Source organism: Polypterus senegalus, chromosome 8 (genome assembly GCF_016835505.1).
Source record: "Polypterus senegalus isolate Bchr_013 chromosome 8, ASM1683550v1, whole genome shotgun sequence".
Classification (NCBI taxonomy): domain Eukaryota; kingdom Metazoa; phylum Chordata; class Cladistia; order Polypteriformes; family Polypteridae; genus Polypterus; species Polypterus senegalus.
In genome coordinates this window covers 151,687,568-151,706,853 of record NC_053161.1, presented here as the reverse complement: position 1 = coordinate 151,706,853, position 19,286 = coordinate 151,687,568, and the positions used below count along the sequence as shown (strand labels likewise).

The following is a 19,286-nucleotide window of genomic DNA, read 5'->3' as shown; positions in this document are numbered from 1 at the left end:
TCTAGGTTTACCTACAGAACACGATGCTTGTAAGTTTAAATGGGTTATGATGCGATTTCTATATTGAAATTCGTGTAGACTTTAATGTGGACTATATGTACAAAACTCTGAGCACGCTGTCTGTTGCGTCATCACGCTCACAGGTTATGCGTGAGGGTGCGAACGTGTTATTACTGTATCTGATACGCGGAAAACGCTGCACTTCCATGCAGGAGTCTGCACGTACCCGCATTTATTTAGTTTTTTGTTGACTTTGTGTGCGTCTGTTTGATGTAAGTTACGCTTTGCTGTACTTGTTCTACAAGTAATGATAAAACTCGTAACGTAAAGCTCAAAACTGTATAAGTACATTCAGAAATGTTGCTTCTTTATTAATATATAAGAGCTTCAAGAAAACAGACTTGGTAATAGTTGCTTAAGTAGTGATTTGTCTGAGTCTGTACAGCGCTAACGTATTTGGTGAGTTTTATTTAGTGCCTCTTGTCAAAGACAGCACGTCAAAGCGCTCTGTTAATTTCTGCTGCCATCTACTGACCTTTTTGGGCATTACCTGTTTTAGCGTTCTCTGCGCCTTTATTTTTGTGAGTTATTTTATGTTATTGTATTTGTTCTGTTTCAGAACCCACATATAAATATTTGTCTGCAAATAAACATTTAGCTCTACAAAGCCATTGCAACGAATCCTTCCTTTGCAACGTTCGGCAGTTAACTGAGATCTTTCTACCTTAATTCAGGTCTGCTTCATCCTTCTTATCGGGGATTACGATTTGGTGCCACAGACACACACCAGTTTGACGTACGCACTGTTTAACACTTCAGTTATATATTATTTTAATGAATTTCACAATTCTTTGTAAATGATGCCAAACAAAACTAGCAGTTAATTACAAATATTAGGTAAATAAGTGTAAATTTGACGTTACAGTTTAGAAACAAGTATTTTTAGTTACAAAAATATAATGAAAAAAATAACATAATGATAAGTATAAGTTAAGGTAGTTTAGTTTTACAAACGGAGAACCAGTTTTAACTAAAACAAAAAGCTGATGTGGAATAAATCACAACATACAAAACAATAAAAATAAGTACAGAATATTACTTACAATATATTCATTAAATCTATTTAAATATAACATTGCAACATCTTAAAAAACTCATAAATGTATAAAATTGAATTATAAATAAAAAAAAAGCAGTGTCTGCCCCCAAGTGCATGACCGACCTTGAAAGCCAGGCTTTAATTTAGGGTAGGTTTCCTTTTAGCTGCATTCCTCTAGTGTTTCCAAAATTCGGCTGCTACCAGAAAGGTTCAAGCATTGAGTAAGAGTTTAAATAAATAAAAGTCCAAGTATCTTCATTACTTAGGTTTTAGTAAAACTCAAGGGAAAAACTGCAGTTCATACAAAATAAAGACAAAAATTAATAATACACAAACAAAAACATCTTGTTTGTGATGTTTCAGTTTCAGTATTATATATCTTGGTTATGCTGCTTTAAATTACTGTATATGTTAATCTTTAATTTTCTGTATACTGCATATTATTATATACATTCATATATATGGTCAAAAAACTGTATACGTCTATTTATTAGCAAGTGATAATACAACAATAACCGTAGGCCCCAGTGAAACAGCTCCCCCTGCCCTGCCCTTGTTATGCCACTGCATGTGCACTGCACTGCACTGCTTTCTTTCTCTTGAGCCCAGACAAATGCTTTATTTTTGAATGTGTGAATTGTTTGTGTACCGGGGCAAAACAATACAATAAATGTATTTTTTGTATAGTTCAAAATCACACAAGAAGTGCTGCAATGAGCTTTAACAGGCCTTGCCTTTTGACAGCCCCCCAGCCTTGACAATCTAAGAAGACAAGGAAAAACTCCCAAAAAAGAAACACCTTGTAGGGCAAAAATGGAAGAAACCTTGGCAAAGGCAGTTCAAAGAGAGACCCCTTTTCAGGTAGTTTGGGTGTGCAGTGGGTATCAAAATGAAGGGGGTCAATACAATACAGTACAATACACAGAACAGAACACAAGTAATCCTCAATACATTCTAAAAACAAAAATATTACAAGTATGGAGCAGAATTTAACAGTAGATGATATCATATCATATGATTTGGATTTGTTTAGAGTCCTGGAGACCTCGCCCATCAAACTGCCTCCCTCATTGGCCATTCCACAGCTGAGACAGTGCTGGGCCAGCCAATCTGATGAAAGGACCCTTCTACCCGACAATTCCTATGATCCTCCATCAGGGATGACTTTATCTTAGGCAGGCAAAACAACTTGGCAGGTGGGCCGTGGCACCAAGTGCCACATTTGAGTACCGAAAAGGGAAACAGAATGGGTGAGGGTTAGTAACAAATTATAACTATCATGTTACTTATGTTTTAGTGCTACTGACTGACAACAGAGATGCAATAGGAGGAATAAGTGCAGTGGTAATATTTTTAAAATTCTGTAATGCCTAATAATAATAATAATAATATTGGCTCCAGCAGACCCCCCGTGACCCTGTTTTATGATATAGTGGGTTGGATAATGGATGGATGGATGGCTAATAATAATAATAATAATGAGAGGCCAATAAAAATAATTACTGCTGTTTTTATTGTTATGAATAACCTCAGAAGCCCCTCTAGCAAGAGTTTGCCACTCCATTACCAGTGCAAGCCTATTGTATGTCTATTGTAGTGAATCATCATTAGGGATGGTTCAAAATGCATCAGCCTTCTGTCTGAAATGCCACACTTCCAGACATCTCAGAGTGAAAACCCTAGCACTACTGCAACTCTTTTTATAATTCTTGTTCTTGTTCAGCCAGTCTCACCATTCTACAAAATATACCCTGAGTTTGACAGGTTTGGCATCCTGTCAATAATGTATACTACTTTGTCACCCACAAGTATCAGAGGATCAATTTAGCTCCTGTCTGGAATTAAGTGAACAATGTTCCTTTTGTTTTCCGAGTGCTGTCGGCACAGTCCAAATATACATAGTAGACAGAAAGAAAGATAATAGAATCGCTAGTGCTGAATTAAAATGGGAAAATGTACTGATATATGCAACAACTCATAACGTGACAAAGTCTATCTATCTATCTATCTATCTATCTATCTATCTATCTATCTATCTATCTATCTATCTATCTATCTATCTATCTATCACAGTGGTTCTTTCCTTTCTTTTTTTTTTTCTTTTTTTTTCTCGAGACCCAATTTTGTCTTTATTATATCTTCGCGACCCACAATCGCCGCGGAGCATCCAGGGAATCCCTGCCGTTTGAAGAATCACGCCAGTCGTCGTCCTTCACCTTTGGAGAATCGCCGACGATTGACGTCCTGCAAGGGCTCGGGGGTGGGGCAGGTATTTTGGGTTCAGCTTTCCCAGGGCAACCTATCGCAAATCATTCCGCAAAATGTTCGCATCCCTTTCCCATTCAATACTAATGTGATTCACGACTCAAGACGACCCTGATGCGATATGAGTCGCGACCCATAGTTTAAGAAACATTGATCTAGAATTTAAATGGTTAAATTAACAGAGTAAAAAAAATGTGGGTTTTTTTTTTGTAAAGTGAAATGAATCGGCAAAACATTTTACTAAATGTATTACATGATGCATTTTGCTAAGTCTGTTGAGTTGCTTTAAAACGATGGCCTCACTGAATAATACAGATTTTCTTTATCAAAAAAAATGAACCTTACTTAACCCCAAACAATTCTCTTAGCCTATAAATTATGTAATAAAATTAAATAAAAAAGTACTGTATATGAAATAAATATATTAGATTCAGGAATGACAGTAACTTTAAAAATAAAAATGTGTTTGGAATTAACATATTATAAAAAATAGCTAATGATACAAGTGAAAAATGTATATCTATAGTTCCAAGTAAAGAATGATGTATAGTATGTGTGTGTGTCAAAAGCAGAAACAAGCTTTATTTTATATAATGGAATTATCAACATGTTCCGTTACGGGGAGGCACTGTTGCTTTAATGATCATGCAGTCAGTCTTCATATACAAGAAGAGTGCATATTCTCTCCATGTTCACTTGGGATTTTCTCAAATGTTCCCAAAGACACACATGGCAAGTTTACTGCCAACTCTAGGCTGTCCCTGCTTAATTGTAGGGGTGTGCATGAGAGGGTCCTAAGATGAGCTGGCACTTTTCCCAGCGCTGTTTTCTGCCAAAATTAGGCACCCAACAGCCGTGACGGATGGAGAATGTTATGTTACCATCACAAGAAGTGCCGGATTTAGACTTGATGAGGCTTTAAGGTATATAATGCTTGACGGCCTCTTATTAAAAAGTTATTTCAGAAGATCTCACAAAGGTGCGATTCAAAACAGTACATTGGGTCAACACAAAAAAAAAAAATGATAGCGTATATATATTTTTTTTATTTAATGTAATTCATTGTATTTTATAGCAAATCATTTAAAGTGAAAAATAATTATTTTCAAATGAATGCATTTACTGATTACATATTTAAAACTACAGTTCACATAAGCCACATACAATTTCAACAGAACCAACCCCCAAATTTTCTGAGGGCCAAGCGGATTGTGAAGCCCTCAGCTGTACTGTACTTTGTTCAGCTTGCGCTTAAAACCGGCCTAATCACACAGAGTTATAAAGAAGGAAACGAAATAACAGTATGGTGTCTAAAATAGAACTGGCCAGTACTATACACTTAACTACTTAAATATAAATAAATACTTAAATATAAATTAAAATTCAGCAACAGCTCACGTCAAAAGGCGCTTCGGAAAATACAAAGTACGAGCATGAAGTTAGCTGCTTACTCGCACCTATCTACTTACTTGCGAGCATCCATCTAATTACCCACATGTGTACTACTTTAACAAGACAAAATATTACAAAACATATGTATTAAGTCGCATAATAAGTTTGATCCGTTATTTGACAAATTTTGGACCTGAATGGCCACAAATAAGTTACATCATGTTGGGCCAATTTAATTTTCACAGTTTTGAGAAAAGACGGACTCCACGGTAAAAGTGTAGCTGAGTTGCAGATCAACACAGGTAGCCTACCTGGGTCAAAATGACTGGCAAAGCAAGCATATGTTTAATGGGCATTATAATGGGTTAAATGGCACTGTGCGACTCTAATTGAACTAGTTTTGATCAACGCCAATTTTTGACCAAAAGAATTTACAAGAGGGAATTTTAAATAATTTGCCATTTATACTGTTTAACACCTTCGTTATTATTTTTTATTAAAAATATAAAATGTGACCAGACTATGATTTAAAAAATGAAGATCCATAAGCATATTTCTTTGGAGCAGTCCCGGCACGCTTTGCACAGCCAGTGAAGGACACCGAAACTGACCAATCACACGTAATCCAGTCCTTGACTCCACAGTTATTCTTCCCCCCTTTATCCGCCCTCGATACGAGATGTAGGATGACTTCCGTTTCCGAGGATCTGCATGACATCATACAGTTTGGGGTGCCTGCTGAGAAAAAATATAAGTAAGTGATTTTTTTTTATTAACCTTAACAACAATTTGCTGTAGTGCCGGATGATGGACTTGGTTCATTCATCAGTTCAGAAAAGGAGTTTGCAATCGTAAGAAAACCTGGAAATTTTAAATAACTCACAGCGTCACAGAGTGAAACAATACTACCTCCGTCGAATCCCCCTAATCCAGGTCAGTATTGCAGAGGGGTGAAGTTTACACCCTGCAGCATCAGGCGCAGCTCAGAAGTCTTCGTTTTAGGAGGGCCAGAGCATTTCGGGGCACGTTCGTGTACACGCCGACAAAGGTCCAAACTAGCATCGCCAGTTTACTTGACTTAACCTTGCAGTCTTTGGGACGTGAGAGGAAATCTCAATAAGACACGGAGGGAATGTACCCACCCCACACAGACAGAGGCCGGGCGCGGGATTCGGACCTAGGGTGGTGAGCCTGCGAGACTGCAGTGTTAACTGGGTGACCTCCGTACGTGGGCTAAGCAAAAAAAAAAAAAAAGCGATTTATTGTAGACTTAATTTTCTAATTTGAGCAGCAGGTTTAACATATGCATACATACATAAATAAAATAAGCAGGTGTCAATAAAGTGAAAGTATAATAAAGACTAATCCAGAATAAAGAGCTGATTTAATGCAGTACAAAAAATAATAAAGAATACGTTTTAAAAAGTACTTACAAACTAAACAAGTGGACTAATTGTAATAAAAAATTAAAGTCTAAGGCAGAAATGTATGTAAAATAATCTAAAAAGAGCACTCATGTGGAGCGTAAATAGTACCAAAATCAAACGTGCAGTGAATTAACATACATATTGGAAGTATTTATAAACAAGTATTAGAAAAATGTTTTTCACTGCCTGAGACTAGCTTCTAAAAGGATAATCCATCCATCCATTATCCAACCCTATATCCTTAATAAAGGTCACAGGGGTCTGCTGGAGCCAATCCCAGCCAACACAGGGCACAAGACAGGAAACAAAACCCTGGGCAGGGCGCACACACCCCCACCCACACAACAAGCACACACTAGGGACAGTTTAGAATTACCATTGCACCTAACCTGCATGTCTTTGGACTGTGGGAGGAAACCCAAGCACCTGGAGAAAACCCATGCAGACACAGGGAGAACATGCAAACTCCACGTAGGGAGATCCCGGGATGCGAACCCGGATCTCCTTGCTGTGAGGCAGCATCAATCCATTAATATGGAAAATAGGAAAGTGCTGCTACTTCACAGATCCAGCATCCTGGACTCCACTTCAGCCCAGTTGTCATCCTTGTGGAGTAAATATAAAGTTATGTTTTATAGTTTTAAAGCTTAGAATTAAAAAATCAGGTTAAGTAATGTGATAGCAAACTTATATGTATTTTCCCCTATTGGCAGAACCATGTAGGTGGTCTTCTCATTTACCTTAAAAGCCCCTCCAACCTAAATACATACATAGATAAATAAATAGACACACACACCATGGTTTGAGCACACAGCAAAGTAACCAAAAAGAAAGAAAACTTCTGACGTCAGTCACAGTGAGGTAATATGCCTACGTAATGCCTCACTGTGGCTTCCAGGTAGGACATTTTCTTTTTCTTTTTTTATTATTTTTTTTTAGTCATTCTGGTTTGCATATATATATTGTAATGGTCGGCTGGGACCCTTTGCCTAGCCGCTACGCTGGGGAGACTAGAAGAACTGGGAGAGGAGCAGTATTTCCCCTGTAACACGAGAGGGCAGCCGCCCTGGTGGGTGTTGGGGGTCATAGGAACGGAGCTTGGAAGCTCAACCCTGTGGAGGCCCATGGCCACCACCAGGGGGCGCCTGGACATTTGCTAAGCCCTGTGCTGCTGCACTTCCGCCACACCTGGAAGTGCTTCAGGAAGGTCATCAACGAGTGCCTGGAGCTATTTGGAGCACACGCATTTCATGTCTGTTCCGTTTCTACAGTAATCTGTGTAAACACATTGTTAAAACAGAAACGTTTTTTATATTCTAGTAGTAGATGACAAAATGTAGGCATAAACTATATAATGTATGAAGCCTGAAGTCCAAATATCAATGAAACATTTTCACAAAAGATACTAATATAACACAACAATTGCGCTTTTATTAAAAAATATAACTGCAGAAACAAAAAGCCGCCTTAACATGCAACATTGACAGCCGTTTATTGTAACTGCCTCCGTGTTGCAATAGAATCAGTTCCTGCGTGGGAATCAAAAGGTTGCGAGTTCTATCCTGCACCACTCCGTTTTGAGTAGTAAACTTCTTTTAGTCTTACTATTTTTGAGTAAAAGAATACATTTGATTTCAGTCTGTAACAGCCGGTGTAATTTATGATCCTTGTAAAGGTTAGCTTTTTTTTATTTTTATTTTTATTAACTTTTCATTCTCTCAGTCGCGTTCAGAATCAATCCATACAACCCCATCTGACACGGCTGTTTTCACTAAAGACGCTCTGGCTCTGGTAATTCTAGTGTTAAAACATCTTTCATTTACACTTCTGTGAATCTGAATTGGCTCTTCAATATTAACTGGCAATATGCTAATACAATTTGTGTACTTCACACTTCAACACATAAATTTAGTGACAAGACTGAAGCCACAATTTCTTTGAAAAGTATCAGTTAATCAATACAAATATTCTCCAAAATGTGAAAGAAATTGTTAGAGTTGCTACTATTCAGTCCAGTTTGTTTCAGTTTATCACATTGATGCTCATTGTGTTCTGCATTCAATCGGTCAGTCAGTCAGTCATTTTCTAACCCTCCTAGTCCTGAATAGGTTTTTGAGGGTCTGCTGGAGCCTATCTCAGCCAGCATATGGTGCAACATGAGACCAAACCCTGGACAGGGCACAAGTCCATTTCAGGGTGACCACACACGCACACTCTGACCAATTTTAGGATCGCCAATTCTCCTAACCTGCAGAAAATGGCAATTTTGTCACTGGTGCGGATTCACTAAAGACACAAATTCATTTGTCCAGAAAGGTTTGTAAATTTGCAGAAATTGCAGGTATGTGATTACTTTCCGAATCCACTATACCAGGTGCTTTTGTGATGGCTTGAAACAGTCAGGCAGTGTGATGTAGTGGCTAAAGCAAGCGCTGGACCTTCAAACGCACTTTTAGCAGTTCAGTTCCCACTACTGCCTCAGTATGTAATCCTCAGCAAATCACGTAATGTGCTTTTACTATAACTGTACAAAATATCAGTAAACGGTTGCAATGTTTCCTGGTCTTGTAAAATGTATTGAATAAAGATGGAAGCCAAATATAGCAATAATAATAAAAAAAATAAATAAAAGTTAACAGCCTGAGCTATTGGCCTATTAACAATACCAAAGAGCATGCTTGCAAACTGCTAAGCACATACAGTTTTATTACTCTTCATGCTCATCAAGGAAAGTGTGTATACCTGGCCATCTGGTGGGCCTGCTGGCTGCAATATTAAAAACGAATGTAGAAGCTGCTAATACTGAGGTGGCACAGTGGTACAGAAGTCAGCACTACTGCCTTATAGATCCTTCATTCTGGATATAGTCTGGCTGCTGCTCTTTGTCTGTGTAGAGTTTGCACTTTCTCTTTAAGTCTTTCTGAGCTTTTCTCAAGGTGCTCCACTTTTACTTCCATGTCTCCAAAGATGTGCATGTTTAATGTTAGATTAAATGAAGAATCTAAATTGCCTGCAGTGTGGGTGTGAATGGGCCGTGCAGCAGATTTGGGTCCCGTCTGGTGCTTTTTATTGTTTTGCACCTGAAGTAACTGCACTGCTACAAAGCTGAATTGGATCAAGTAGATTTGTGAATGCTATGTCTATATGTTGTACCCCAATTTTGAGGAGTATCAGGGACATATTGATTTCGTCATTTCTTTTATAAGGATCTTTTAATGTAGTCTTGTGCTAAGGAGGGTGCTATATAAAGTAAACATTGAATTATCATTGAATTCTCGTCCTACAGGAGCGTGCTTCATTTTGCTTCTCAATATTTATTAACAGACTCCTTATTCAGTTGTTTGTTATTTTCAACCATATGCACTGCTGGATTTTTAAAAAAATAACTTAAATAATGGTAATTGTGGAGGGTGGACATTTCTGGTTTGTTTGGCTGTTTCAGTAATTTACTTCTTAGGTGTGCAACACTTAATGCTTTTCATTTTCAATAAAAAATGTATTCCTGTTTCTGCTTTCCACATTTACATTGTGACACATTTCATTTGAAAATTCAGTTTTATTGATAGACTGGCAGATTCAGTTTTTAAATTTCTAAGTGTAAGTCTTGACATTTTGAATATTTTTCCCCAAAGTGTGATTGCTCTGATATACTGCATTAGCTCTCATTTTGCTGTTCTGATAAATTCCAGCAAACATAGAACAGTGGATATTTTTTTTAATATAGTGAATCCTGGTAGGTTTAAACATATTGGGAAAATTTTCCTTTAGTCACGTAAACCAGTTTTAGTTAGGAGATGGAAAATCTGTGGTAGGTGCTATTGACTGGAATAACATGGTCATTAGCAAAGAAATACTGTATCACAAATTAAATGAATGAGATATATATATATGTATACTGCTCAAAAGAATTAAAGGAACACTTTTTAATCAGAGTATAACATAAAGTCAATGAAACTTATGGGATATTAATCTGGTCAGTTAAGTAGCAGAGGGGGTTGTTAATCAGTTTCAGCTGCTGTGGTGTTAATGAAATTAACAACAGGTGCACTAGAGGGGCAACAATGAGATGACCCCCAAAACAGGAATGGTTTAACAGGTGGAGGCCACTGACATTTTTCCCTCCTCATCTTTTCTGTTTCTTCACTAGTTTTGCATTTGGCTACAGTCAGTGTCACTACTGGTAGCATGAGGCGATACCTGGACCCTACAGAGGTTGCACAGGTAGTCCAACTTCTCCAGGATGGCACATCAATACGTGTCATTGCCAGAAGGTTTGCTGTGTCTCCCTGCACAGTCTCAAGGGCATGGAGGAGATTCTAGGAGACAAGCAGTTACTCTAGGAGAGCTGGAGAGGGCCATAGAAGGTCCATAACCCATCAGCAGGACCAGTATCTGCTCCTTTGGGCAAGGAGGAACAGGATGAGCACTGCCAGAGCCCTACAAAATGACCTCCAGCAGGCCACTGGTGTGAATGTCTCTGACCAAACAACCAGAAAGACTTCATGAGGGTGACCCAAGGGCCCCATGTCCTCTAATGGGCCCTGAGCTCACTGCCCAGCAGCATGCAGCTCGATTGGCATTCGCCATAGAATACCAGAATTGGCAGATGCACCACTGGTGCCCTGTGCTTTTTACAGATGAGAGCAGGTTCACCCTGAGCACGTGACAGAAGTGAAAGGGTCTGGAGAAGCCATGGAGAACATTATGCTGCCTGTAACATCATTCAGCATGAGCAGTTTGGTGGTGGGTTAATGATTATCTGGGGAGGCATATCCATGGAGGGTCACACAGACCGCTACAGGCTTGACAAAGGCACCTTGGCTGCCATTAGGTATCAGGATGAAATCCTTGGACCCATTGTCAGACCCTATGCTGGTACAGTGGCTCCTGGTGCACGACAATTCCTGGCCTCATGTGGTGAGAGTATGCAGGCAGTTCCTGGAGGATGAAGGAATTGATACCATTGACTGGCCACCACACTTTCCTGACCTAAATCCAATAGAACACCTCTGGGACATTATGTTTTGGTCCATCCAATGCCACCAGGTTGCACCTCAGACTGTCCAGGAGCTCAGTGATGCCCTGGTCCAGATCTGGGAGGAGATCCCCACAACACAATCTGTCATCTCATTAGAAGCATGCACCGATGTTGTCAGGCATGTATACAAGAACACAGGGGCCATACAAAGTGCTGCGTACAATTTTGAGTTGCTGCAATTAAATTTTGGCAAAATGGACTAGCCTGCCACATCATTTTTTCACTCTGATTTTTGGGGCGTCTTTGAATTCAGGGCTCTGTAGGTTGATCATTTTCATTTCCATCAAACCATGTGGCATCCTTTCGTTCGTAACACATTACCCAGTCTATATCAGTATAGATATCCAGGAGGATTTCTTTTTCCCATTGAGATCTGATGTGTTTTCAAAGTGTTCCTTTAATTTTTTTGAGCAGTTTATTTTAATTAATACATGATATACCTTGCTAAAGTTTTTCCTTGCACATAGATTTAATACTGAAACTGATGAAGTGTGTATTTTGTGAGAACAATCTAGAAATATTTTCTCATCAATACTTTTAACATATTTTGGATTGATTAACAACATTGTCCTGAATTCCTCTGTTAACCTTATAGTAATTCTGAATTATTTTGATATATTTGTGTTTCAAAAGAAATAATGTTAATCCTAATGTCATATACCTGATAAATCTTGCTAAATCAAGATCAGACCATATCTAACAGATTATGCAACACAACTCCTGGTCCATATTTTGGTTTTGTCACATCTGGACACTACAGCTGTGCTGTTAGAAGTACTGGCATCTGTCACCAAGACATTGCAGACAAATTAACAAGAATCCTGGTAATAAACACTTGTAATCAGAGCTCCTCATCGCATAAACTGAGTTATTTTAGGACAATGTTCAGAAAAATCCACACCCATTGTAATACAAAGGAACCAAAAAAGAATGAAAGATGCTATATTTTCCATCTGTTCACATCAGATGGCTACCCCAAGATATTTATCAAACAATGCTTACAAAAGAGATGCCCCTGATGTCAACAAACAATCGACTCCAACTTGAACACCCATTCCACCTGGCATATCCTTCCTTACTAGAAAGCGCAGTGTGCATCCTCTCCAAATCAGATATCAAACTAGCACGCATATAGATAGATAGATATAGATATACTGTATCTAATAGATAGATATAGATATATATAATATAAATATAAATTTTTGTGTGTGTTTGATTTAATTTTATCTATCAATCTATCTCAAATCCAACGAAGATGAGAACTGAAGGGTTTTTTTTTTTCTTTTACTTTGATACATTCAGTTGGACTTTGGAGCGGAAGTAGTTTTCAATGAGTGACTTTTAATTTGATACGTTTCTTTTGCTCTTGTGACCGGAAGTAGTAGTTGTTAGTTAGTTGGCAACTGTTGCTGCACGGTTGTGGCGGTGGCGTTGAACTGGAAGACAGAATGTCAAGTTGTAGTCGTCGAACTCATTAGTTTGTGTGGCCCTGTCGTTTTAGGCCACATTAAAGTAAGGCATAGCCCCGAGACAGAGGGCGAGCAAGGAAGGTACGTACCTACACAAAGACTATACGAGAGTAAGCGAGAAGGAGCAGCCGCTCCTGATTTCACCGTAGTTCTGCATGTCTGCACCGCTAATGGGCAACTAGATCGATCACTTGCTTTTCATTACCGAATCGCAGTTGTTCTTTGCAACACACTAACCCCATCTGCGGCCCTTCCGAAAATTCATAACGTTTTTGTACTTTCTGTCCGTCTGAAATGGCCGCCGCAATAATTCTTCCCAAACCTTGGATGAAGTATTATTATTTTATTTTTTTTTGTAATGAACTAATTTTGGATAATATTGTTGCAGAGATTCTGTGTTACTTGACAGGACTGCTATATTTGTAATATAGTTCTGCGTGTTTTCCTGGGATAGGTTGGAGGTTTTGGTAATTTGTCATGTAAAACATGCTTCTCTTCTATGTGATTTATCTTTATGGAGAGCTCCCCAGTAAGCCTCAGACCCTTCCATAATTTGCGAGATTTGTTTAGAATAAGCGTTCAAAATTAAAAATTTGGAGTACTTTTTGCGAAGTGTGGGAGAGTGGAGCTGTTCTCGGGTTGTTTCAAAGTGGACGCCAGTTCGTAGTTGTCACTGTCTTCGTTATTACGGTTATTAAACGTGGATTACTGTGATTTGGAACTGGGACTAAACGTCGTTATACTTTTAATTGTTTATGTAGTACTCCGCGATTAAACATCTGTTGAGGAATGAAGGTTTAGAAGAAAATAATGAGAATTTTTCACTGCATGAAAATGGAAGTAATTGGCAATGAAATCACAATTTATTAGAGTTGTAAGACGGAATGGTATACAATCACGTTTTGAAAGTGACATTGGCAAGAGGGATCTCTTATAATGTGGTGTTGCAAATTTTAAAAAATTTTAAATTGTTCCAGGTGTGGTAAACCAATTGAAGACTATTGTGTAGGTGTAGACATTTTAAAAAGTAAACGGAAGCTGTATGGCACAGATTATCAGTTTATGTAATTTTGATACAGACCCAACACCGGATTGTCTGCAAGTACTCTTAAAACCCTTTTGAATCATTAAGGCACGTAATTTTAACAGAGTTTAATGTTTGTGGTTTAAAATCAGGGTAGCTGCTAACATGGTTAAAAACTTTAATTGGAGTCACAAATCATAGCCAGCTGACTGACAATACTAATAGTTTTGGTTCTTCTAATCCTGGTTGTTTGCCATATTTAATATAACAGTGGACTCAGGTTAGTCATTCTAAAGAAATTGGAGGGGTAGAGTAACATGTTAAAGATAGCTATAGTATGTTTCAGAGATTTCAAAATGAATATTATCCACACCTTGGAAAAGTTAATTTTCCTTGAAACATTAACATTTTATGAAGTTCAGGGTTCAAGTCTACTCTCTTATTTTGACTGACAAAATTCATTCTGCATTGTCTTACACCTTTTTCCCCCCAAAGTGACCCACAATATCCAGGAAACCTTACCATTGTCATACGAGAAGGTTAGCTGACTTGCTCGGGGTCCCACAAAGAACCACAATCTGCTTAATTCAATTCAGTTTTGGGGGCTAATGTGCAAATCCCAGTCCATATAATCAGCATATTTTTGGGGTGTTCAAAGATAACCCTTGCATCCATTGGGATAGTGTGTTGGGTTTGAACCCTGGATGCTGAATCCATGAGGCAGAAACACTTATCCATCACAACAACATGAAAACCACCAGCCTTCTAATTTCAGTTGCAGTGTTTTACTCACCATACTTTATTATATCTTTATTATGTAAAGCACTTTGAGCTACTGTTTGTATGAAAATGTGCTATATAAATAAATGTTGTTATACTATGTAACTGAAGTGAATGACTTGTGCCTTTTCAAGGGGAGCATTTGTTCACTCTACTCTTTGCATTATGCATATTTTTTAGTACCGCAGATATATTTAAATTAAAGTCTGTTGCTTCTGCTGTCTTGGACTGAATATATTTATTCAGAAAGTGAAAATTGTTTCAGAACAAATTATTCACATTCAAGAGCTTAGTTTTATTTTTTTGTTTATTTAATTTGCTTATTAGTTGGCAACAGCTTAGTTTTAGTAATTTCCTACTTCTACATTTTCCCATCTTGAATGCTGCCTAGTCATTCTCCACATAGGTAACACAATGTATGCAAGTCATTGGCAACAGATGCACGGTGAATGCAGAGAGCTGTCATGTATATATATGTGCAGTCCTCCAGATTGGCGTTAAAGTAAAGTCATTTTGTTCTGCATGTGTTCATGCATATTCATGAATGTGATGAAATTAAATTTCCCTTCAGAATCTCAATTCTTCAATGCTAAGCAGTGTTGGGTTGGTATTGAAGTTTTAACTTAGTGTATCGGTAGACTTGTGACTTTCTAGACTGTTCTTTCTCTTTGCTGTAATAGTTTAAAAATGCTATTTTCTGCTTTTTCATTACATAGAAACAGATTGTCATGCTGCAAAAAAACACAAGCACCCTGATGCAATAGGCAATGTGGAGATCAGAAATACTTCATAGCAAAACCAAAATACGAGGCAATATTCATAGTCAGAAAAACTCTCTAAACTGGAGAAACAAAAAGAATATTGTAATCAAAACAAGCAACAGTGAAATGTTTATTGGGCATCCTTGTACTTGGATACAGAAACAACTTCGAGGGGGCTTTTATTCCGTGTCATTGAAATTGACAGTTCATGACCTCAGAGAACACAGGCTCAAAAATGAGGGCACTACCTCAACAATGGGAGCCCAAAATAGTGCTGCAGGAAATAAAAATCAAAACCAAGATCAGTAGAATTCCCATAAAAGACGAGCAAATTTCGGGGATCCTGACAGGCTAATCATTGTGTTTGTATTCTAGAGTGGATCATGTAAACTGTTCATGTTGGAATCCTCCTTTGCCCAAATCAGAATCCAAACATTAAAGACACATTTGTCTGCCATTTTTTTTTGATGCTCTCCTCATAATGTTTTATCCTGTTCTTTCTCCAGAGAAAAAGAGAAATCTTCCACTGCTAGTTACACCTAGATGTTTGAAATGAATGAGGTTTACCCAGCTGTTCAGAGGCCTCTACAAATGAAGTTTAAATGTGAAGACAGCAGTAATGTCAACGAAGGGGAGAGTCCCACTTTGCACAGTGGTCTCCATTTCCCATACACCATGGAGAAGAGAGGTCTGTACATTAAGGAAGAAGATTGCGAATGGGAATCCCTTGCCATTAAAGAAGACTCTGAGGAGATGTCTGACAGCACAGATTTGAAATTTGAAATTTTAAGTTGCGTCAAGGAAGAGGACATTAAAACAGAGTATATTTGTCCAGATGAAGATGTAACAGGATTAGACTCCTGCCTGAGTGGACATGGCTACCTACAGGATCATTCTGTCCCTATAAAGTTGGAATCTCTGGATTGTGAAATTAACGAGAAAGCATCATGTTCAACTTACTCTGGAGAAGGTAGGTACTAAACTTTTAAAATTTTTTTATTAGAAATGCACCAGTCTTGGTTATTATCAGTTTCAATTTTACATCTGTTTAAAAATTCTACAGATTCAGAATCCATTTTGCAAACTTCTGCCACTATACCCACCATGAGTACCTTGTGGATGTTCAGGTTCTCATTGATTATGAGAGAGAGGTTGGGAGTATGCATTGATAGTGTATTGCTGCACCCGCCACATAACAAACCACCTGGATTGGGACCCAAGGACAGCGGATGACTCCTCAGCACCACACTGAAACAGTTTAAAACATTTAAACGCCGGTAACGGTGGGCTGCATGAGAACGTGCAGTGAATACACGTGACGTGAGCATTCATAGCTTTCAGACTCTTTCTCTGTACGTTTAGCATTCGTTTGCTCAGACTGGTTGATGCGCTTGCTGCTTCCTGAGCAGATCTTCATTTCTCCACCCTAGCAGCCCGATTCTTCTCTTTTTCCGTTGGCATCTTTTCATGTTAAAACTGATTAAGTCAGTGTTTGTGTTGCAATTACTTAGTAAGTTTTTTCTTACTTTTTCACATAAGCTGACACTTAAATAATTCTTGAGGCAGACTGAACACTTAATCTATGAAGAGGTAGAGGAAGTGAAGGTGGTATGCATGATGCCTTCTAGCTATCTGCCTCACAAATGATTTGAGATATGGAAAGTAGCAGAAGTGACAGCGAAGGTGGTAGGGATGAGAACGGCGCCCATACACACGTGCGCACAGCCGCCCTGCTGCCTAGAGTTGATTCTACAATAAAATAAAAAGGAATTCAAAGCATCACCCCAAAAGCAGACAGTATAGGCACATAGTATATGTGTACCAAATTTCAGGTCAATAGGTGAAACAGAGCTACAGGTGATTTAAAATTATGGACAGACAAACGGACAGCCACGGTAGTGTATTATATAAGAAAATATTATGTACATTAAAGAATCGTCAATAACAAATCAAATTAAATTAATAATATATTGAACAATTATTATAAAAGTAAAGTTGAATAAATCAGAGACTGCAGCTGCATGAATAAAAGTACCACTTCCAGTTAGTGGAAATAGCCCAACAGTTGATGGAAATCTGAATTTTGTACCTATTACTTTTGTATGAAAAATGTGGCTGACCTAAGTGAAAGTGTACTCAAGTTATCGTATTCACAGACAGACAGACATAATTCCAAAAATGGTGTTTTCGAACTCGGAGAGGTCTAAAATGTTGACATTCATCAAAATCTCAAAATCGAATTTTTGTACGATTACAATACTTTCCCTACGAGAAAATAAATTGGACTCACAGAGGTCTAAAACGTTAAGATTCATCACTCCCTCCCCTTTCCACTTTCTTGCTTTTAGTTGAGTTTAGTTTATTGTTGCAGGTCATAATATTCATTGCAGCAGCGCTGAAAGTGATAGCACGGTACCTTTCCAAAAATATTTCATGTTAACTTAAAAGGCTTAAAATGCACGCCGGGGCTGCTTTCCTCAACATGTAGCATCAGATTACATTGCTTTGATCAGAGTATTGCTGCATTTGCAACTTCAACTTTTTACATTTTTGTTTTTATGCTCCCAAACAAACTTGTCTGTGTCTGCATGGGTTATGTCCTGAATCAATAGTACACTTTGGCCTCCGCTATGCTTTGAAATTCTAATGATCAGAGTGAAAATCTGTACGTATAAAACTTTTCGTTATCAAAATGCAGAAATTTTCTTTGGTTTACACAAAGTTTTTCTGACAATGCCCATATAGGAATCAAATATTTCACTAATTGCAATGTAATATCATTTACTAATAAGTACTAGCATTAATTCCTGGTTCTAAATATATGGATCCTTAAAAAATCACAACACTGCATGATAAAATGTCTTTTTTTTCTCATTAACATAAAGCTGGTTTCTGGGTTATCAGGGTAAAGTAATGCAGAAATATCTGTTTGGATTTGTACATCTTTAAGGCCTCACCTGTGACGGTTACCAGTAGCTTTGTTTATTAGTTTATTTGTTTCTCGGCTAGGAACGTATGAGAGGCAACACACACACACAGACCAGGGGCTTGCAGGCCTGTCCTTCATGTGCTGCCATTAATATTGTAGTTTGTAAGAATTAATTGAATGTTCATTGAGTATTATTACTGTTGTGACATTTTAAAATGCCTAAGCTAATTCTTAGTTTTAAAAGCAACATTTGTGTTCATGGCAGTAACAGTGAGCATTTTCATTTACTTTCATTCCTTCACTACTAAAAGTAGTTTCCACTTACAGATAACAGAAGTGAAACATACCACTTGCACAGACGTGGCCAAAAGTTTTAAGAATGACACAAGTATTGGTTTGCAAAACGTTTGCTGCTTCGATGTTTTTAGATCTTTTTGTCAGCTTTTTCTATGGTATGCTGAAGTATAATTACAAGCATTTCATAAGTTTCAGAGTTTTTTCACAGTAAATTTATGTGCAGAGTTAATATTTTCAGTGTTGGCCCTTCTTTTTCAAGACCTCTGCAATTCGCCCAGGCAACCTCTGGGCCAAATCCTGACTGATGGCAAACTCTCATGTTTCCCACAATACAGAGATACAAACCCCTAAAATCTGAAGAGTGGGCAGCTCAGTACGTGGTATGCTTACGTTTTATGTCTCCTTAAATAACCAAGCAAATTGATCAAACCTCACATGATTGTTTCTTTTGTGTCAATGTCACCATAAATAATTAAAACCATTCTGCCTTTGCTAACACATTACCCACAAGTTACACCCAGGAATTATGCAAGATGTTGACCTTTGAAGTTGCTGAGTCAACTTTCCTTGGATTATTCCCTGCTTTGTCCGCACATGCAGTTCATTTGACACCTTACCCATAAATTCCTGCATATGGTAAAGAAACTCATGCAAGGCTTCAGGATGTTATGATGTTATGCACCCTGTGCTAGCTGGGATGGGTTCCAACCAACCACCCACCTTAACAGTGACCAATTTAGATCGCCATCCATTCAATTGGATCTTCTCAATCTTCTGCTCTGAAAGCATTGTTTAATTTGCTTTA

At 38.0% G+C, this 19,286-nt stretch overlaps 1 protein-coding gene and 1 long non-coding RNA gene across 3 annotated transcripts in view; one reads left to right on the top strand and one right to left on the bottom strand.

The window, feature by feature from the left end:
- Positions 1-5,399: 5,399 nt before the first annotated feature.
- On the bottom strand, positions 5,400-6,404 carry LOC120534398. Its single transcript, XR_005634734.1, has 3 exons — positions 6,190-6,404; positions 5,640-5,989; positions 5,400-5,491 (listed from the first exon to the last, which is right to left on the bottom strand). It is a non-coding gene; the product is annotated as an uncharacterized LOC120534398 (long non-coding RNA).
- The window catches only part of LOC120534391 (gastrula zinc finger protein XlCGF57.1-like), a 54,484-nt gene continuing 40,626 nt past the window's right edge, over positions 5,429-19,286 (top strand). The window contains exons 1-2 of one of the 2 annotated variants that reach the window (XM_039761943.1): positions 5,429-5,510; positions 15,762-16,225. In XM_039761943.1, coding sequence (XP_039617877.1) covers positions 15,799-16,225 — 427 coding nt within the window. In that variant the 5' untranslated portion in view covers positions 5,429-5,510; positions 15,762-15,798. Of the gene's footprint in view, positions 5,511-12,622; positions 12,772-15,761; positions 16,226-19,286 lie in introns of those variants that run through there. The other variant, XM_039761942.1, reaches the window with a different exon arrangement.